Genomic DNA, 21,267 nt, shown 5'->3' with positions numbered 1-21,267 from the left:
TAAGGTGTCGAGAGCTTAGGAACGAGGACCGGCAGAAAGATCTGCGGAAAATATACGGGGAAAGGGACGTTTTGGTCGGTCTGAGGACAAAAGGCAGCAGGTCTCGGTTTTGCTGTTATGGATAACGTCGTAACATGCGTGGCGGGGAGCGGGGAATGTTGAGGTGGCGAGCCGCCGTGGCTCGCGGCGGATGACGTGAAGCGACGACTCTCGGTCTCCTCTATCCCTGCCGGGCGGCGGCGCCAGCCTGGCTCGGTGCGCCCTGGTCCCCCCCCGGGGCGCCACGTGTCCTCTCCCAGCACCCGGAGCGCAAAAGTAATTGGTCGGTCCTGCCTACGTCCGGCCGGGTGCGCTGCGCTAGGTTCATTTCGTTGCACCGGCCCGGTTCGTTTGGCCCACCGTCTCTTTCAAAATTAGTATAATAAGAGAATTTTACCTGATATTTTAGTGAAATAAATTAGGATTTTTTGTTAGGTTAATGGCAAAGGTACCTTATCTCTTACGAAAGTATATCATATTGAAAGCATTGATTTAGGCTTGATATTCGAAGGTGAGGTTGCATCCAAAGGGAGATGGAGAAACGGGCAAAGAGAGAAGAAGATGGTAGGGACGGGCAACCGCTCGTGGTGGCCGATGGAGGAGAAGGGTAGTGGTAGCGTAAGCGATGTGAGAGTGTGTCCGGCGATCAATATCCCGAGTCTGGGAGGATTTGAGGAGAAAAGAAAGGAAAGAAAGAACTGATTTTGAATTAGGATTTTGTTTTTCGTTAGGGTTGAAATTAGAACTTATCGAATTTGGACGTATGAATCGAACTTATCCCGTACTAACTAATTAAGCATTCGACCATTGGGAATGGTTGCGTACAAAACGGTCCGATGACCCGCCGTTGCTCCGACATCGTCCAGCCACGTGGCGAGATCCGAACACCACCTAGGAATCTCATTGAGTATATTCGGTCCTGTCGTGAGGTCGGTTTTCCGATTCCACCCCCGCCGCAACCCCAAATTACAGAAATGCCCTTCGTGCCATTAATTGACAAACCCAAACCCTTGGTTGGATTCTTCCCCCCGGTCAAACGCCTTTCTCGAGGCTCTGTCGCTCTATGACCTATCTAGTCTTCTCCTTTTTTTTATTTTTTTTATTTCTAGTCCTCTGACTTTCATAATTTATAGTAGCTGGCGTAATCCTAGCTTCGATATCTTTATTCCGTCAATTTGGGCCTAGGAAATTCAAATTGTCGCGTTTGGTTCAAGAAAAAAATTGTTGTCGGGATAGAACGGAATGAGAATTTTTCTAAATACTGCAACATACGGTAATTTTAATCTTACTAAATTAAAATTCGAATAATCAGCGAGCGCCGACAGCTCATGTGTCTGCGGCTTAGGATACGTCCAAAATCGGCCCATCCTCCGCTTTGCGCGCCAAGTTTCGGTTTTTCCGGAAAGTATTTGAATTTCGAAAAGGGAATTAAAAAAGGAAAAAAACACACAAAAGCAAAAATAAAAAATAAAAAATAGAAAAAAGGAAAAAGGCGCAGGCTGGGTCCCACTCACCCATCTCACGTGACTCGCGACAGAGCCGTACTCTCCTCTCTCCTCCATCGCGTGAGAAACGTGACGACGATCCGACGGCTGGACCCCACGGCTCGCCATCCATCCGACCGCACGTTCTCGGCGGATCCGTCGGTGCCGGTTCTCGCGGCCGGGGCGGGGGGACACGGAGGGCCGAGATGTCTCCATCGCGCGGCGTTCGCTGCCGGGGGACCACCGTAACGCCGTGGGGCGCGGAGCAGGCGGCCCGCGCCCCCTCGGGATGGGGGACCGGGGGCACGGAATTCCCGGAAACGCCCTCCATGGGCCCTAGACCCTCCTCGACTGAAAATTGTCGGTGGCCGCGGGAGAAGGCCAGGGGCTTTTTGGACTATTCGCCGTCCGGTCCGAATTATTCCTCGTTCGGCGACTGCCGAAACGCCTACCCGCGGGCCCTCGCGCGTGCGTTCACGTGGAGCGGTAAAAAAACATTCACGCGCTTGAGCATCTTTTTCGGCGTTTCGATTTTCCACCCAAAAATGAAAATTGATAAATAAAATATTTTTTTCCGGGGTCATGTCTCATTTTTATTTTATTTTTTTGTGCTTTGGTAAACGTTTGTTTTCGACTCCGGTCTTTCAATTTTTGTGGAACTTCCTGGTGTCAATGTCGAAAACTTCTGGAGATGCTCCATCGAGGAACGGTAGATGTTGACATTTGTTTTTCTAAATCATGACTTAGAAAAAAGTAAATCGTGTACCAAGAAATTGCTGAATTGCTCTGCCGTTATGATTTGGTCAAAGTTCAAAAGTCTTTTAAGAATACGTCTTATTTCTTGTCTTCATGCATAAGGATACTGAATTATAAATGAAAGTATATCGTTTTATTTCATCGAATTTGTGAAACATTCTAGACGGTTTAAATTTGTCTAATGTTTAAGTTTTTTATAAACTAAAATAAATCACTTTAACGTAGATCGAGAATTCAAGTCAAACTCATAAATTTTAACTAAAAATCACTAGCGAAAATTGCTTGAAAAAACACACACAGCCTTTCGCTTTCTTCCACTTGTTTACGCATGATTTAGGCAATAATTGTTCATGATGTTAAATCAACTAGTCAATAGCAATTTGTCTCTTATTAGTGAGTTACAGACACGAACATCACTTCCATTCTATTTTTGTTGTGTTTTCTTGTGGAGCACACATAACTCGTAACCTACCATTCAAAGGTATGGGTGCAATCTATTAAGGCCAGGTTGACAAAAACCATCAATGGCTTTTCTCTGATTAAATCATGATGGGCAGACTTGTGACAATCCTAACTTGAGATCTACGACAAATTAACACCACACAACATGCTTATGTGTATCGTCTAGTGTTGAGTTTGATACGGCATAATAGAATGAAATTAAAGAATTTGAAAAAAAAAAATGGAATGAAATGAACTAGAATGAAACAATCCGATATCTTTGCTTAATCAACCATGGGAATAGAATGAAATGAAAATTATCATGTTTGGTCGTAACAAATAGTAACGTAGGAATTTAATCAAAAATTTCCTAATAAATTTAACTTAACTTTACCTTATCAATTATAATTTACTGATTGTAATTTGAAATCATTAGTTATGCAATGCAAAAATTATTATTTAGTAACGGCGCAAATCAAACATAAAACAAAAGTCTGACCAAGTACCATGCTTCGAGATGCAACGGAAAGCGACTAATTACGCATCGGTCGCAATAATCACGTCATCATAATTTCTCTCATTGGTTTAAAAACGCAAAGGCTTATGATTAGACTAATCACAATGAGGATTATTCAACTTTGCTTTGACTTTTTTCACCCATGATTGTACTGATAATAATAATAATAAATTATCGGTCTTCTCTCGCCAAAATCATTCAAATTTAATTACAGCTAGAATAAACAAACTATTGCTAAACTTGGCCCTCCAAAATATTCAAATGTAATTTAATTAATTTATAATTATCTCCTCTTTTTTTTCTTTTTGGTTGCTCCCTTTAAGCTTTTCTCGGTCCAGAATATAAAATGAATAAAAAGCTAAATAAAATAAAACAAGAGCGTATGCAATTTAAATCGCGGGTCCGCAATAAAACGATAGTAGCTGGATCTAATTTGATTTGAATTATAGTCTGGGCCATTTGTGACATTATTGTGAGCTATATAAGATAGCTAGGGCATGCACCTTGACCCTTGTCGCGCCGTCTAAATAATTTCCGAATTGTCCAGTGTCGTAGATTAGTCTTCATTAATACGAGGTAGATTAGTCTTCATTAATACGAGACATCCCACTAAATGATATTCAAGTTGGCGGATTGAATAATTATTGGAACCATTCAATACTTCCAACTATATAATAAATATTATACACATACTATTTTTATATTTTATGGTCAATTAAATGGCAACGAGACCCATCGCCGTCACCGTTATAATGGCCATCTTGACGTAAATGCTGTAAAGAACCATGAAAATTTTTATAAATATGCAAAGAGAAAGGGGAAAAAAACACATAGAAGCAGATTGATTTAGAAATTTCACCCCTATTCATGGCTGCATTTGTTTCATAGAATCACTTACACTTCACTTACACAAATAGATTAACAAAAAATTATTTCATCATTCTCAAAAAAATTTAGACATAAATTATTATCGATAATGAAAAGATTTTTCATTTAACTAATTATTATGAGCGATACTAGAGATTGTCCAAACCGTTTATTTTTTGTAAAATAAATGAAACCTAAGGTTGTTGTTGTTCGGGGGAAAGCGTTCTATGAGAATTGATATGGAAAATGACTAGTCAATCAAAAACACTTTTTGGTCAAAGAAAACATACATACATAAATTTACAGAAGCAAATTCTTGAATTTAAGGAGGTGAAAACAATTTCTGAAACTTGCTCATCTCGAATATTTTTAATATTCTTTTTCTTTTTCTTTTTCTTTTTATTTTGTTCCTTGTTCCTTAGCCAATCGGTAATTAGCCACAAGCAAGCTCAAGCCTCATTGAGGCCATGTCACCAACGAAGGGGAAGAAAAAAGAAAAAGAAAGGAAAAAATAAATTTTAAAATTTTGATTTTTTTGCTATGAGATAAAGTCATGAGATTAAAAATTACTTTCCAAATAAGATCCCCATGCCATAAAATGTTTTCAATCATATATCAATAAACAAAGGAAAGTTATTCACTTTCTTGAAAAATGATTTTCCAAAAAGTATTTTCCTTTATCATTAAATTTTTCATGAAATAAAAGAACTTGAGAACATCTAGAAGCAGTAGCTTTCTTGCTACATTGAGTACAAATATATCACCACCGGCTACGGTGACCTAGTTAGATAAGTGCTCCCATGATCCTTTGCGAAAGGAGAGGAGTTTGAATCCCGCTGGCCGCACGGGATCTTAAGTGCGACGTCGGGGTAATGGATCCTCTCCTAGCGTCGCCCTAGGGTTTACCCCCATTACCTCGGGCCTATCGGGCTATGTATTGTGTTGATGCGGTGCGCGGAGTTCGTAAAAAATATATATATATATATCAAAAATATATCCTTGCATAACTTCTATTTGTTTCTTCATTCATAGATTAAATATGCTTGATAGCCCATCTCTTTTTTCCACTAATCATTTTTAGTTTAAAAATATATGATAGATAAAAAGGTTATTTAAAATTTATCGAATAATGATAGAGGTAATACGTGTCTAAAATAAAATAATAAATTCATAACTACATTCTTGGCCCGTGCTTTATATACTTAAATAGCAAAACTATATTCCTAATTAACAATGTCTGGCTTAGGAAACATTTAGGTAAGAAAACCGAAAGCAAATTCCTAACAAAGTTTTTGATGTAGGTGCTATTAAACTACGGTAAGATTTAAAAGAAACAGAGGAACAATAAAACAGAAAATTAAGCTATGCTCAAAATAGACCGTATCATTCTAACATGTTTGAAGATATCTAAAACTCGAAACTGTATCTCTTAAGCCATTGTTTTATAATATCAAATCTCGAGATATTAATCTTTTCTCGAATCATAAGATATGTTATAAATATTTCTTTAGGATATTTTCCTCCGTTGGATATAATTAAAATATTTATCTTGATTCTCCGTATCTATCAAAATTGCATATATATCTCTCCTTTTAATTGTGTGTATCCTTGATGATATGTTACTTATATAGTCATCTAATAAATTCTATAAATAGGCTCGTGCACTATTCAATGTAGATATCGAAATATTAAAGAAAATTTATATTTATATTTCCCGCACTATTTATATATATATATATAAATATTAAAGAAAATTTATATTTATATTTCCCGCACTATTCATATCCAAATAAAACATGAAAGTTGTAGTATGTAGAACAATCTAAAGCTCATTTACTTTATTCTTGTCAATATATAATCCAAACTATATAATTTGATAATTTACGAAATATATTTTTTAATATTCATTTTTTTCTTTTAATTTTAGCTTATTCTATAATGAATGGAATTTCAATAAATAACGAAATTTTGTTTGAGCAATTTTGTAACTAAGGTAGATAAATCTTTTGGAATGATAAGATAGAAGACGAAAGCTATAGCACAACAAACAAAAACTCATGAACCTTATTTTTATCTATATTTTGATTATTAGTCTAAGTAAGTGGAGATAAACCTGTCTTTAAACTATATAATTTATCCAATGACAAATTTATAGTGAACATTATACTACAAAAAAGCGCATTTGAAAAGTAGCAAATAAACCGACATTTAATTTAGTAGACTACAATTTATTTATTTTTATAAAATTTATCATTTAAATTATTATTTGCATTATATCAACTAATCAAGCAATTAAATTAATTGAGATTTTCATTAAAATATTTTGCCCAGACTATATCACCACTATTTTGAGCGAATTTGTAATATTAGTTAAACAGTTTTTGCTGAATTTAGTAGAATATAAAAATATTATGATTTAGACACCGTCTAGTTTAATTTATGCGTTAGATAGATTCCTGAATTTAAATAAACTATCTCATTTAGATTATACTATCCGAATTTGTGTCCGGCCGGCAATTAATAAGTGAGAGAGGCAAAGCAAAGTGCCATGTGATGAACACAAAAGTGAATCTTCTCTCGATTTCAGCTTTAATTTCTCGTGATAAATAGATTGAACAATCACGATAAATTATTTGAAAATTCAAAATATTTTCTTGGATGCCAAATCCAATGTTATGTCAAGTTACTTCTGCCGAAGGAGACTTTTCACAATTTAAAACACTCTTTGTGGGAGCATTTCTTAAAGACAATTGGAGAAAAAGTTGTGAACTAAGAACGGGGAAGGGACACTAAATGTTTGAATGATTAGGTGAGTAGTTATTTAAAGAATTTAAAAGATAAAGGGGCTAATTATGGTAGGCCCCAAAAGTTGGAACGGCGTTTGCAAATTCCCCAGTTGGTGATTAAAATAAATTTAAGCTTTGACCACTCTTAGCAGTCCTATTTTTACCCCCGACTTAGTGCTTTCACGCATGATTTGACCGTCCAAATTACCAAATGTTAAATGTTATGAACATATCGTTAATCTTAAGCGCTCATTAATAATTCATTATTGTACAGGATATTAATAAAACATTAATAACACTCGACATGCGACAAATGAGTGTATACCATGGAGAAGACGACGCGTTTTTATTTCGGAAGTATCCAATGACTTTCTATAGGCATATTTGTCATTGCAATGCTTTGGTTATTATTTTTGTAACTGTATAGAAGGGTTGCAATTATTTCTGTTGCGTGCATGCATTTTCGGGAAAATAAAATCATAGAGAACTTTGCAAGCATTTCACTTTCATTATAATTGGTATTCCAAAATTAACGTCAAGAAAGTAAATAAAAATAAATTACAGTCCTGAATTTTTTCCAATTTATTTAAAAAATCCAATCCCTGGTCTGAAATTCCATACATGATCTTAATCCAAAGGAAAGAATTACTTACTCCCTAAAGACATGCAAAGGTCATTTAATTGCCCATCTCAATCACTATGCCATTTCAAGAATGGCATGCGTCGATTTCAATAGGGTACATGTAAAGAATCTTTATTTCTTTCCTAAATATTACAATTTTTACAAATTCGGCATTCATCGATGACGAAAAAGCTAGAAAATCCTAAAGCAATACCCCAACATTGAAAAATATCCACTCTTTAGAACCATATCCGATGCTCTAATTTCTTTTTTTGGCAAAATTCGAAATACATTTTTACATGAAAATAAATCGAAAACCGCGGTCCTCGTGAAAATTACCTTCTGGTTTCTGACATCCATCCAAAGGAATCAATAAAATAAAATGGCCGAAGACAACATAATGCACCAGAACAGAACAGAAAAAAAAATTCCTCCGAAAGACGTCACTTTTTCCGGCTTTTGCCACGTCGGGACACGGGCGGTTGTTGCCTCGTCAAGCCGTCGCCTTTCGACCTTTCAACCCCCCTTCCTCCGCCTCTGGTTTTTCCTTTGCTCGTATCCATCGTCCCCACAAGAAACGAAAGAAAGACCATTTCTTTTACCCTCTTTTTTCCTTTGCCCATTGTCCATCGTCATTTTCACTCCGTTTTCTTTTAACCCGTCATCGAGTTTTCGACGGAAGGGGGAGGAGAAATTTTTCTCTCCGTTCGATCCCCACGCGCGCGCGGGCGCGAACCGGACCGAAATCACCCTTTGCCGGAAGAGTGGGGCATCCGCATTCCGCACAGGGGGAAGGAAAAAGAAAGGGGGGACTCGTATCGCATCAGACATCTCGCGGTTTGTTCTTATGTTCCCCAGCTAATCGTTCTTGCCGTCTGACATTCATCTTTCCTGCCAAGAAAAAGGATTAAAAACGCCCCTGCGAAAACATAAGAACTGGGCATAAAGGGACGGACAATCTTGGGTTGGTGAGATCTACCACGGGAGGGGGGGGTAAAGGTGATGTTTTTTCCGTTGAGAATCGAGAGGAGTAAATAATAGGAACGAGATCTTTGGAAAGAGGGGGACTCTTTATTCCGTCTTGTGATTCTCGGGGCGGCTTTCTTGGTTAAGTGGGGATTTGGAATGTTCCAAGATTGGGAAGAAGCGGGCATCGGAGCGTGAATTAGGGGGGAGGGTGGGCAGCGGATGCGATTCGATGTGCTCGAAATCTGGGACATTTTCTTTCGTGTAGCGTGGTAAAAATGCAATTTTTATCTTGACGGAGAAAACGTGTTTCCTTCGTGTTAGTGTGTGTGTGTGCGCTTCTGTTGAAAGTAAAAAGGGGATTTTTGCTTTCCATCTATACCTTGTAATCAATTTCCGAATCCAAATAAAATCAAAGGCGTGTTGAGCTGTTATCATCCCTTTCTTTCCATATCTCTCTGTACATCACTCTCTCTCTCTATTTCAATGCCATTTGAGGCGTCCTTTTGCAAGCTGTAATCGAATGTGTAGGCACTTTTGGACTCCATCCCATTTTTCTCCCTCGTAGTCCCTCTCTCTACAGCACCGCGGTTTCTCTCTCTAGAACGCTGTCTGTTCCTTCTTCTTCTTCTTCTTCTCATTAGCCCCCGTATCACTCATCTCCCAATGTCGCCATGATCTAGAGACGCCTTGCTCCGGTGCTCCTTCCACGCGTCCCTCTCCCTCTGCCTCTCCCTCTCTCTCTCTCTCTTCCTCTGAAGCAGTTGGTTTATCTGAATCCACACAAGCGCTCTCTTTCTCTCTCTCTCCCTTTCGCCGCGGCTGGTGTGTCTCTCCCCTACTAGGACAAGAATGAGGCTAAATTCCTAGCTCCTTTTGGCTTTTCCTCTTCTGGGACTCGGCTAAATCTTGCGAAAATTGGAAAAGCTCCAATCTTTATCCCGTGGAACCAAATTGTACGAAGTGGGTGTTTTTTCTAGATCAAGGTTGACGAAGACCAAGACCAAGAATGGCGCCCTCGTTTGATTGGTGGGCGAAAGGAGGCCACAAGGGCACCCCGGTCGTCGTCAAGATGGAGAACCCCAACTGGTCCATGGTCGAGCTCGAGTCGCCGTCCGAGGAGGACTTCCTCATCGGCGGCGACTCCGCGCCGTCGGGGCGGGTCCGCGACAAGGGCCGGAACAAGAACGCCAAGCAGCTCACTTGGGTCCTCCTCCTCAAGGCCCACAAAGCCGCCGGCTGCCTCACCTCCATTGCCGGCGCGGCGTTCACTCTCGCCTCCGCGGTGCGGCGCCGCGTCGCCTCCGGAAGGACTGACGCTGATGCCGACGAAGCCGAGACCGGCGAATCTCGCAGCGGCAGAGAGAAGGAGAACCCCACTGTGAAGTCCAGGATCTATGCGTGTATAAAAGCGTTTCTTTGGTTGTCGATTTTGTTGCTAGGATTTGAGGTTGCTGCATACTTTAAGGGTTGGCATTTCGGAGCTCCCGAATTGCAATACTTGTTAGCTGCACCTTTAGGGGTTAAGGGTGCCTTCAATTCCTTGTATTCGAGGTGGGTTTTGATTCGGGTGGAGTATCTCGCTCCGCCGTTGCAGTTCTTGGCCAATGTGTGCATTGTGCTGTTCCTTATCCAGAGCATAGATAGGCTCGTTCTGTGCCTGGGGTGTTTCTGGATAAAGTTCAAGAAGATCAAGCCAGTACCCAAAGAGAGCGGAGCTGCGGTTGATCCTGAATCAGGCGAGAACGGGTTCTTCCCCATGGTTCTTGTTCAAATTCCCATGTGCAACGAGAAGGAGGTGAGAATGTTTAACTGGCTGACGATGCTATTTGGTCATTTAATGCCGGTAGAGATGATTTTTATCTGATACTTAGGAATCTCTCTTTGTAGGTGTATCAACAATCAATAGCTGCTGTATGTAATTTGGATTGGCCGAAATCAAGCTTGCTAATTCAAGTTCTTGACGATTCGGACGATCCGACGACGCAATCCTTGATTAAAGGGGAGGTGCAAAAATGGCAGCAGGAAGGAGCCAACATTCTGTACAGGCATAGGGTAATTAGAGATGGGTATAAAGCTGGTAACCTCAAGTCTGCTATGAACTGTAGCTATGTAAAGGATTATGAGTTTGTGGCCATTTTTGATGCTGACTTTCAGCCCACTCCTGACTTTTTGAAGAGGACAGTTCCTCACTTCAAGGTACTACCTAGTCTCTCGCTCAACCTGAGTTGTGGAAATTGGCCGAACAAATGAGCACTACTACTGTGGTTGTTGTAATAACTTAGTAGGATATGTTAGCTTTGTGATGCTCGAACTGGTCGTATTCTAATTATCATGTCCAATTTGTTATTTCAGGATAATGAAGAGCTGGGACTAGTTCAGGCAAGATGGTCCTTTGTCAACAAGGATGAAAACTTGCTTACACGGTTACAGAACGTTAATTTGTCTTTCCATTTTGAGGTGGAGCAGCAAGTAAATGGTATCTTCATCAATTTTTTTGGGTTCAATGGGACTGCTGGTGTTTGGAGGATAAAGGCCCTAGAGGATGCTGGTGGTTGGTTGGAGAGAACCACGGTGGAAGACATGGATATTGCTGTCCGCGCTCACCTTCGAGGCTGGAAATTTGTTTTCCTGAATGATGTTGAGGTAATTGGTACTTTTCAGCTTATTTCTGAGTGAAACTGAAGTGGAATCTAATGTAAATTATCTAATAGAGAATTTAACTTCTGTTTTACTAACATCTAAATTAATTAAGGAAAACGATTATTGAGTTGTGTTTCGCATTGCATCACCATGGTGGTTCACAGATATTAGTTGATGATAAATGTGTGTTTTTATAGTTTTATAGCTTCATAATAACTTGGACCTGGCACTTCCAAAAGTCAATTCAATCCTTCAGTTTAGCGTTTTCTATATTATAAACAATTATCCTTTGAGAACATAAAAGTCACGATGGAATTGTTATTTTAGTCATCAAGTCTGGGTATCCCATAGATCTTTAAACAGTGTATTAAGATGCTAGTGCCATGTTTTCTTTCACATGTTACAGTGCCAGTGTGAGTTGCCAGAATCATACGAAGCTTACAGGAAGCAACAACACAGATGGCATTCTGGCCCAATGCAGTTGTTTCGGCTGTGCTTGCTCGACATTATCCGATCCAAGGTACTTACTATATCTTTAGTTATCTTTAGTTTTTTCTTATCAAGCTTAATGATGTCTTTTGAGTAAGTACTGTGAAGATTTTGACTCTTACTAGTTTTCTGATTCTTATCTTTCTCAATGCAGATCAGCGTATGGAAGAAGTTTAATATGATCTTTCTGTTTTTTCTGCTCCGAAAACTCATATTGCCCTTTTACTCCTTCACCCTCTTCTGTATCATCCTTCCTATGACTATGTTTGTTCCCGAGGCCGAGCTACCTGCTTGGGTCGTATGCTACATTCCAGCCACCATGTCCTTTCTCAACATTCTTCCGGCTCCGAAATCCTTTCCGTTCATAGTCCCTTACCTCCTCTTTGAGAACACCATGTCCGTCACTAAGTTCAATGCGATGATATCTGGACTGTTTCAGCTAGGAAGCGCATATGAGTGGGTGGTGACCAAAAAATCTGGCCGGTCTTCTGAGGGTGACCTTGTGGCCTTAATTGATAAGGAGCCAAAGCACCAAAGAGGGGTTTCAGTTCCTGATCTTGAGGAAATGAAAGAGGAAATCCAAAAGCAGGAGAAATTAGCTTCTCGGAAGAAGAAACATAATAGGATTTATGTGAAGGAGCTTTCTTTGGCATTTCTTCTTCTCACGGCATCAGCAAGGAGTTTATTGTCGGCTCAGGGCATACATTTCTACTTTTTGCTGTTTCAGGGGATTTCTTTCTTGCTGGTGGGTCTGGACTTGATCGGCGAGCAGGTTGAGTAAGTCGGGCTCTCGAGTTGATAACTCGGGTAATATTTTGCGAATGTAGAAGCCAGAGAATGGGTGGCAGTGCACGCAAATAATACTGTATGCGAGCAGAGGAATCTTTAGAAGTTGTAGAGGAATGGGGTGGTGCATTTCTTGTCTTTAGGTTCCACCCTCTGTATAAACCTAGGTGCAGTTCCCACCCAAATACAAAAAAAAGAATGAACCTTAAAGTGGACAGAAACAGGAATTGCCATCTTGGAGAGACGATCGCATTAGTAAGGGGGATGCTTTGTACTGTCCTGATGCTTTTAGTCTGCATTCTCTATTTTTTTTTTCTTTTGAATTCTTTTGTTTTTGAGTCAATTCTTTTGTAAGAAATACTCCCTTGTTCAAAGCATTCAGGAAGTGATTCCGGTTACAGTTGAAGCAGATCACTTCTTCTTGCAGTGCAGATTACCTTGGTGGCCTGTCTAGTTTCGCTGCTTCTTTCTCTCTCTATATTGGTTCGGTTCCAGGTAATTCATGAGTATAATTTAGTCCATTAGGGTTGTAGGACCCTTGTCTCAACATTCTATATATCTTCATTTCAGAGAATTGGTGTATAGGTTCTTGTCAGTTGTCTTGCCTCGGTTTTATTACCATGAGAATATGTTATTTTGAAACAGAAAGAAGGGCCATCACTGGCTCACTTATTGCATCATTACCCGTGCAGTATCTTTGCCCTTTTCTATGTTCCTGACCTAAATTCCAGGTCTTCCGGTGAGTTCACAACAACTGAGCTCCAAAGTTCTGCATCTGTTTTTGTCTAAGCAATCGGAGAATTCTCTGTTTGGATTTTGGCATCCGGGTGATTGTGAAAACCAATAGAAAATTTCCTTTGGCTTCATGGCTAGCTCTATTTTCTAAATTAGAAGAAATGGGCAGGTCAACGCCAAGCGCATCTGTCTTTTCCTTTAGTCTCTTTTACCTTTGCCAAGTGAAGCTTTTGCTGGTCTTCAGGGGGCAGGGAAAGGTTTCTTCTATTTCATTTTTTTTTTTTTTGGTTTTTCGACTTTTATAAAAATAGATCCAAGTATATCTGCACGTTGCTATTTTATAGGTTGTCAAAACTCTTACAAATGACCTTTTCTGCCCTGGATGAGTTATGCAATGCACATGGTTCTTTCCTCATGCCACTAACTTCCTCCCTCCACCTACACCTAACCTTTCAGGCTCTATCCTCTAGAATGATTGGCTAAAAGTGACCTTGAGCTTGAGCTCTCATTTTCTGTTGTGATTTCCCTCAGAAGGGCATTGAAACTAGGATTATTTAGTGAGGAAATGGGCCAATCAGGCAAGGATTAGTCAGCTTTAGCTGTAGTCATGAAAATGCAATTTAAAGACAGTGGATAGTGGGTAAGCCATGTTTTATTTATGCACAAGAACAAGCACATGGGAGGGTGAGTGTTGTGTCCGTCTGCGATTGTCTGATGTTGTTGGGTGGGGACGGTGTGGCCCAACCCCATTTCAGAAGTACGAACTCTCGTCTCACCAAGTTATGGTTGGCGATGCAGCTGGACCACTCCAAAACCTCTCTCTCTCTCTCCACATTACCAATGAATTGGAGATTCAAAACTTAAATTCTAGTTTGTTCATATTCACCATAGTGTCTTGACAGTTTCCAAGGGAAAGTGGTCCTCCAGCTGATCGATTTGAGCTCTGTTTTTGTCGGCAGCTCTTTCTTCGCCTTTTACTGTAGGCTGATTGAAACTTGGCATTAGCAGAAAGAGGAAAAAAGTGCTTTCTTTCCCTGTCTCTTTCTCTCTTGGCTGAATCTTTTAATCACTGTCAAGACTCTTTTTCTAGATGAATGTGTCTTTCTATCTGGATTCCAAAAGCAATGTCAAAAGAAGAGTTTTAGCAGAGTGTCTCTTGGACGATTGTACCAGTTTGTAGGACAACATTTGGTAAAAATTTTACTGTTAATTTGTTTAGGAGATAACACATCGGTAAATTATTGACAACTTTGGCAAAAATATCGACGTTTAGTGGATTGTTTTTCAATAATGAACCAAATTATTAATGTAACTAACTAATATGTTAAACTTATTAACTTTTGTAGAAAACTATCAACTCTTCTTTGAGTCTACTTACTAGCATTTATTTGATGGAAAAATTGTTCAAAGACTCCTAAGCTTATTGCATAATGGTCAATCTAGTTCTAAATCTTTTAAAAGAGCTAATTTAATCATAAATTGTTTGACAATTGGCCAATTTAAACCTAAATCTTTTGACAATTTACTAATTTAATCATTTCGGAATCGTTGACACGGTGTCTAGCTAGCACCAGCCATCCACTGTTGACAATTTTTGCAATTTTTTTATTATAAAATTTCCTTCTTTCTTTTCTTTTCTTTTTTCACCTTTTTCACTCCACCTACTATCACCAGCCACTGGCCAGGGATATTTTAGCAAATATGAAACATAAAAATTCGAATATATGTTTAAAATTCACAACACATGTACATAATGACGGGTAAGTATGCCAATTAAGATAAATCACATCGGTTTGTGATTAAAGCAAATACATTTACAATAGAAGATGAATTTATAAATCTTGAGTTTTGTATGGATTAATTGAATTTTGAAGATGAATATTTCAATTTATTTTTGGGTTAATACCAAGAAAAATTCAAAACGATACACTTGTGACAAATTTATTATAAACTAATTTTTTTATCACAAAAAACCTCAAATCAGTACATTTATGATAAATTTATCAAAAACTATATAAAAACCCTAAACTTACCACCCGTTTGGATTAATACGATGATAAATTATAAATTAGTATGCTTATGACAAACGTAGGGAAAACATCAAGATGATGCACACATCAACTATCATATGTCTTTTAACTAAACAATCTAACGGTAAAATTTAATGGAAATAAATGAGTGGTGAATTTATCATAGATATACCAGTTTGAGGTTTTTAGGAGTCAAAAAATTAATTTTTTGTAAATTTATCACAAGTGTACCGATTTTGAGTTTTTTATGGTATTAATCCTTGATTTTTTTTCGATACACAATAAATTGTACACCCCGGTCCAAGCAACGGGTATTATTTCTCTAGTTTGATATTATATTTTCTTTGGCCCAAAAACTAGTATAAGAAGATTGATCTTTTGTATTAAATAAAGGAAATTGTCCAGTCGGTCCTAAATTTATTTTGCAAATGTTAACTCAGTCTTAAATTTTTCAAATTTGTCAATTTAATTATCAACATTTGCACATAATTCCAATATAGTTATTTCAATCAATTTTCGCAAGAGCCAACAATGACTGGATCGACAAGTCAACGATTTGTGGCAAAAACTGACTAAAGGATTATATTGGAATTTCGCTCAAAGGTTAGGATTAATTGCCAAATTCAAAAATTTAAAAATGAATTGACAAATGTGTAAGCTTGAAAAGTAATTTTTCCTAATTAAATATCGGAGCAGAGGCTTTTAAATGCTTCCATGGATCTTCTCTCTAGCCATAGGTTAGACGAATAGGTCCTTCGGTTCGACTTCAATTTAAGTCCATCCTTACTTCTAAGGGGGCTTGTGACAGAAAGGTGGTGCGGCAATACACACCACATGCTGCTAGCAGCTTCCACTCTTTTGAACAGCGACAGAGTCAAGCCCGTCAATGGCCGAAAACAGTGCACCGATTCTTTCTACCTTGACGTCGAGGCCGAGTTATTATGGCGTTTGAATGGAATTGGTAAAAGGATACGGCGCGAGGACCCCTCATTGCCGATACCACCTTAAACAAACAGCGTCGCCTCGGGATGATTAACGGCCCGTTTGGTTCAATTTAGGCAAATGCCTTTGGTCAAATATTTTTGGAGTAAAGGGGTTTTCGAGAATTTGAACGTTTGGCAAATTATAATTTAAAGGGTATTGGAAAGTGGCTTTGGTGTAAATACCGTTTGATAAACCCAACATTTGCAAAGGGCTTTTATTATTTTTTGAAAAATAAAAATAAAATTCAATGAAACTCCATCACCTATCAACGATGGGCCAACTCTGGCAACCAAATTTGGTTGCCAGCAAGGCTAGCCGAGGTTGCATGAACCAAGATTTGGCCGTCGACGAGGCTGCCTGAGGTCACGTGACCTCAGGTGGCGCCGCCTGGGCCTCGCCGGCGGCCAGATCTAGCTGCTGGAGGTTGGGATATGGGGAAGATGCTCAGGAAAAAAAGAAAAAAAAGAGAGAAGTCAACAAATAGAAATGGACTCACATTTCAAAATGTTGGCAAAGCGGTCCCCACCTACTTTGGGCTTCAAGTATTTCAAAGGGAGCATTTGGCAAAGGAGAGTTGCAAATCTTAAACCAAACACTTCAAAATTTTCCCAAGGGGCCCCTTGGAAAAACCGAACCAAACGGGGCCTAAGTCATCTTGCATAAGCAAGAATGTCCTAATTGAGTTAGCTTAATTATTAAAGAACGGACTTATGTGAGGATGACAACGAGCTGGGCCCAGTCTCTCCTTGACTAGACCATCTACCCTTACAAATGAAGGAGAAGCCGATAAAGCAAACTACTTTTCGACAACAAAACTGGATTGCAAGGTAAGGACGGTAGACGTGATGAAAAGCCCGACAGCTTGCCGGGAGGCCCAAAGTGGAGGAGCATGGTCCGTAAGGTGAGCATCTCCTTCTTGGGCTTAGACCCCTCCATTAATAAAAGAAATAAGACCAAAACCATTAGAATGATAAGAATGATTTGCATTTTCTTGGCCATCTACATCAACAATCGGAGTCACAGAACATGAGTCCAGAAATCAGTATGTGCTGCTGGTTAAATGCTCAGAGTCATCATCCTCTTCAGCTAAAAATTGCGAAGAATGAACAGTTACAAGTTGATCATCTATACAACTCTTTCTTTTCCGATCACTCTGGATTGAATTAAATTCACAGAATGCTGCTTGAAGCCATCGAAAATCCTCCGCCGTGGGAATGGAGATCTTTGCGTCTCACATTCTTTGCTCCGGTTTCATGCGCCCTGTGGAAACGAGAGGAGTCTCTTGCTAAGTTAGAAGAGAGATTCAAAATGCTCAAGAATGCCCAAGAACTCCTGAGTTGAATTAGTCGGTTTCACTTTCATAATTACCCATACCTGAAATGGAATCAAACCCCATATTATAAAGAGCTTGAAGCTCGCCATCCAGTGAAGCCTAGGCACAAAAGAAAAGAAGATCACAAATGTCAGTACATGAAAAAGGAAATCGCCGGAGAAGATTTCGTGAGAAAACTCATTGCAGCTAAACCTGACTTAAGGGACGATACTGGTCTGTGCTCGGCATGATTGGCAATGTCCCCTTAAGGACTCCTTGTGCATAAAGGTGAGGTAAGCCCATTCCAGGGTTGAGTGCCAGATTTGTTGCACCACCACCTCGCGAATGAGCCTGGAAGCCATAAAATTAGAAGTTATTAACTCGCCAAGCAACGTCTTATTGGCATTTTTGCAGAAGAAAGTTCATTATCTTGTCAAGATCAAGTGTATTATTGTTCTTGACTTACTTCTTTGGATAGAGCCTTCTCCAAGTCAATGCTCATTCCAGGGATGAGAGTGGAAAGCTTCATTGACAAGAACTGCAAGATACAAAAGTATAATTAAAGGAGAGCAAAAGGCAACAGTGAGTTAACCCATCTAGTTTACAGTCATTGTGCAGTTTAGTTGTTAACATTTGTCATGACTTCAGAGGTTGCGGATCAGTGGAATTTATCCTTTCTCGCATCATCTTGTCATTTTGCTGATGACCACAGTGACATGATTAGGTTATTATGTTTCAGAGAAAAAAAGAACTAGGTGAAAGGCAAATCAGATTAAGTTTTCATAATAGTTAAAAAAAAGCATGCGCACAATGTGGACATGACATAGTGCCTCAGTTGTTCCAGGAACATATTCCAGATGAAGCATACCTCAACTTGCTGTTGCAGGGATTGCACATAGTTGATAATTTCGTCGAGCATCACTGCCTTCCCAGTAATCTGAGCAAAAAAATCACTAAACCCAGTGACCACCCATCCAAAATCATAGGAATATATATCTCAGATGGTGACCTGCCAAAAATTACCTTATTGCATCCTGGAACAAGCTCCTGAAGCATTCTCATCCTCTCGCTGATTTTCTCTCTTCTAACCTGAAGCCGAAAAGAGTTGAAACTCTATAAGCATTAGTTCTAAAGTGCTAATTCAACTAGGGCAAATAGGAATTACTCTTTCCGCGAGGCTGTGACTGTTGGTAGCTTGGCCTCTTCGTGCTCGCATATGAAGATAATTCTCCTTGGGAGCTTCCCCATCATTAGAAGAATCATCTTTTGATTGTTTAGTATTATGTTTAGAAAAATCAGTACTTTCAGGTTGTTCAATCTTCTGTTTCTTCTCATTTTGCAATCTCAGAACATCAGAATTGTCCCCCTCATTGTTCTATCACAAACAAACATCAAATTTCTAATGACATTAATAACCACATAACTAAAACAGAAAATCAAAGTCATCATATTGTCTACATCATTGCAGCATAAGTCGATTCACCTTATTTGAGCAATACTGAGAACTTGGATCAGGGCTTCGTTTTCTTCTCCTATCTCCGGCTGAAGATCCATCAGGTTCCTCTCCAGAATTTTGGCATTCACAAGATTGTGCGCCTTTCTCTGAATTTCTCTCGCAGCCACTGCTATTTATGTTGGAGGCACTATTTGGCAGAGACCCATGATTAGCTAGATGATTAAGTTCGGGCAGCCCAAAGGAGCCACCGACCATTTCAGAGATGCTGCCACTTCCAATGTACTGAAGCCTTGGATCAGACAGGCATTGAGCTAGTTGAGTAGAGCCGTTCCTCCCGAAACCTTGGTTATCCATCAAAACTGGATAAGATGAACCAACAAAGTTGCCGTGGGAAACCAACGAAGAACTCCCATAATTCTCATTATGACTTAATGAGGCCAGTGTATCCCACCCGGAGGTAAAGAAAGGGTCAACCGAGATTGGAGGTCTCTCCAACGTAGACATTGAGCTCATAGCCATCATAGGAACTTCTTCTGATATGGAATTGGCGATCATGCCCGAGGATGGACAATTCGCTGCGCTATTGCCTCCATCAGGAAACCCCATATCATCTCCACCACTCCCACCACTATTATTCATATTCAGAATGCAGAAACCAAAGTTTTGGACTCAAAGAATCGCCCTATAGCTATATGAGTTATAAAAGCATAATGTATAAAGTGGGTTTGACCACAGTGAGCTGGTGATATAGCAGGACTCAAGAAGAAGCCAGTGACTTTGGTGGCAGCTTTATGTAGAATCGACAGAGGCAGCTAAAGAAGAAAACAGGAACCTCTCATTTCAGCATCTACTAAGGCAAAGTAAGTGAACAAATCCGAGATATATCAGGCACAAAATCTACAAGAGCACCAGCTTCTCTTGCCTATTGTTCTAAGGGAAAGAAAAAAGAAAAGAAAAAAGAAATCACGCCAAACAACCCCACCCGAACGGGAGTAGAGACGGGAAAAAATTCTCCTTACAGAAAAGAAAGTGAACCTTTCAGAGCATAAAGTAGAGGAAAACCAACAATGAATGACAAATTGGTGAGAAACAGCTCACTTGCGACCAACCTAACAAATTGAAAGCAGATTCCTCCTCTTCTGCTTGGCAAAAGAAACAAATGCCTCAACTTACACGCACATCACCGCTCCAAAATGAGAGAAATGGACTAAAGGTTCGCTCAAGGTCCAAGAATGCTTAAATATGACCCAATTGCACAAGAATCAGTTCTAATTAGGAGAAACGACCTAAGAAAGAAGAATGATTAGAGCAGTTAATGCACATTGACCATTCCAATTTCTTGGAGTCCACAACCAAGAAAAAAGAAGTTGCAGATACCCTTTTCAAGGTACTTTCAGGGGATGCTCAGGACAGGGCCAAGAAGACTAACGTTCCACTTGAATTCTGCAACAGCCGAAATTGGCGGAGCGTTTCAGCTCAGTCACCCCCAAGCATGAGAGTGCCTGCTTGCACCCTTTGAGCCCTTGAGGTTCTCGCCTTATATTACAACAAGCAGGACGAGCTTCTCAGAAGCAGAAAGAATTCGTCAAGTTTCAATCTTTGTGCTCATCAAACGAAAATGAAGAGGGCTCCAAGCAGGAGAGAGAGAGAGAGAGAGAGAGAGGGAGAAGGACTGAGGGAACTGCGTGAATAAGTACACTGATTAGGAAAGAGGAGCTTTGCTTACCTTCTGAAGATGGTCTTGTTAATTGCATGACTTAAAAAATTAAGACCAGCCCCTGCCAACAGCTCTCTGGTTCTTGAATTATTGCGGAACCTGCACTCTTTTTTATCTTTTCTTTTCCCCTCCTCACAAGCATCTACCCCTCTGTAAGTTCTTTATCAGTAGACATATTTTACTATATTTTTCCCTGTGCTTTTCAGTTTCTTTTGCACAATTTGAGAGGAGCAAGGCTCGTAGGTCTTTCTCTTCGGGTTAATCAATCTATGATGCTTAAGATACCGCCTTTTGGATTTTTTTCACAAAATCGAAATGTAAAAGTACTGCAACAGCTCACACCAAGATCTGTCGAACAGCAGAAATCTATTACATTTCACTTCACCGATGAAAGATTATCCGCATACGATGTCTACCGTCCTCATCAAGGAGGCTAAAAGCAGCTTGCTCGATGTAATCCTATCTTAGACTTTTCTTTTCTTTTTCTTCTTTTTTTAACTCTTTTTGGTTACTGACACGCTTGCCAACTATTTCCTACAAAGCTTTCTTTGCTGTTACAGGCACAGTTTTCTCAGAGCCAACTAACCAGCCTCTATATTTTATTAGGTGAGAGAGAGTTTATGGTGTGACCAAGATC

At 39.6% G+C, this 21,267-nt stretch overlaps 2 protein-coding genes across 3 annotated transcripts; one reads left to right on the top strand and one right to left on the bottom strand.

Moving 5' to 3' along the window:
- Positions 1-8,080: 8,080 nt before the first annotated feature.
- LOC104449234 (probable xyloglucan glycosyltransferase 12) lies at positions 8,081-12,843 on the top strand. The gene is made up of 5 exons (XM_010063314.3): positions 8,081-10,276; positions 10,369-10,677; positions 10,834-11,124; positions 11,528-11,641; positions 11,765-12,843. Exons 1-5 carry the CDS (start codon positions 9,488-9,490, stop codon positions 12,389-12,391), a joined length of 2,130 nt encoding a protein of 709 aa, XP_010061616.2. The 5' UTR covers positions 8,081-9,487; the 3' UTR covers positions 12,392-12,843.
- A 4,264-nt stretch (positions 12,844-17,107) lies between these two features.
- LOC104449235 (transcription factor bHLH74) lies at positions 17,108-21,052 on the bottom strand. 2 transcript variants are annotated; one of them, XM_010063316.3, is made up of 9 exons: positions 20,640-21,052; positions 18,941-20,474; positions 18,623-18,832; positions 18,481-18,546; positions 18,326-18,394; positions 17,924-17,995; positions 17,671-17,808; positions 17,520-17,577; positions 17,108-17,405 (listed from the first exon to the last, which is right to left on the bottom strand). In XM_010063316.3, exons 2-9 carry the CDS (start codon positions 19,550-19,552, stop codon positions 17,377-17,379), a joined length of 1,254 nt encoding a protein of 417 aa, XP_010061618.2. In that variant the 5' UTR covers positions 19,553-20,474; positions 20,640-21,052; the 3' UTR covers positions 17,108-17,376. The 2 variants fall into 2 exon arrangements, with proteins under 2 accessions (XP_010061618.2, XP_010061619.2); XM_010063317.3 differs by having other exon boundaries at positions 18,941-20,449.
- Between the last annotated feature and the right edge of the window lie 215 nt (positions 21,053-21,267).

The sequence above is a fragment of the Eucalyptus grandis genome, chromosome 6 (genome assembly GCF_016545825.1).
Source record: "Eucalyptus grandis isolate ANBG69807.140 chromosome 6, ASM1654582v1, whole genome shotgun sequence".
In the NCBI taxonomy this organism is placed as follows: domain Eukaryota; kingdom Viridiplantae; phylum Streptophyta; class Magnoliopsida; order Myrtales; family Myrtaceae; genus Eucalyptus; species Eucalyptus grandis.
The sequence above is the reverse complement of the archived record's forward strand: the minus strand, read 5'-3'. Positions and strand labels throughout refer to the sequence as shown.

Excerpts from the sequence above, each read along its gene's own strand:
- LOC104449234 (XM_010063314.3), top strand. The coding sequence starts at position 9,488 with ATGGCGCCCTCGTTTGATTGGTGGGCGAAAGGAGGCCACAAGGGCACC. Across the intron at positions 10,277-10,368 it reads CCATGTGCAACGAGAAGGAG|GTGTATCAACAATCAATAGC; the intron begins GTGAGAATGTTT and ends CTCTCTTTGTAG. Across the intron at positions 11,125-11,527 it reads TTTTCCTGAATGATGTTGAG|TGCCAGTGTGAGTTGCCAGA; the intron begins GTAATTGGTACT and ends CACATGTTACAG.
- LOC104449235 (XM_010063316.3), bottom strand. The coding sequence starts at position 19,552 with ATGAATAATAGTGGTGGGAGTGGTGGAGATGATATGGGGTTTCCTGAT. Across the intron at positions 18,833-18,940 it reads CTCAGTATTGCTCAAATAAG|AACAATGAGGGGGACAATTC; the intron begins GTGAATCGACTT and ends TGTTTGTGATAG. Across the intron at positions 17,578-17,670 it reads AGTATCGTCCCTTAAGTCAG|GCTTCACTGGATGGCGAGCT; the intron begins GTTTAGCTGCAA and ends TTTTGTGCCTAG.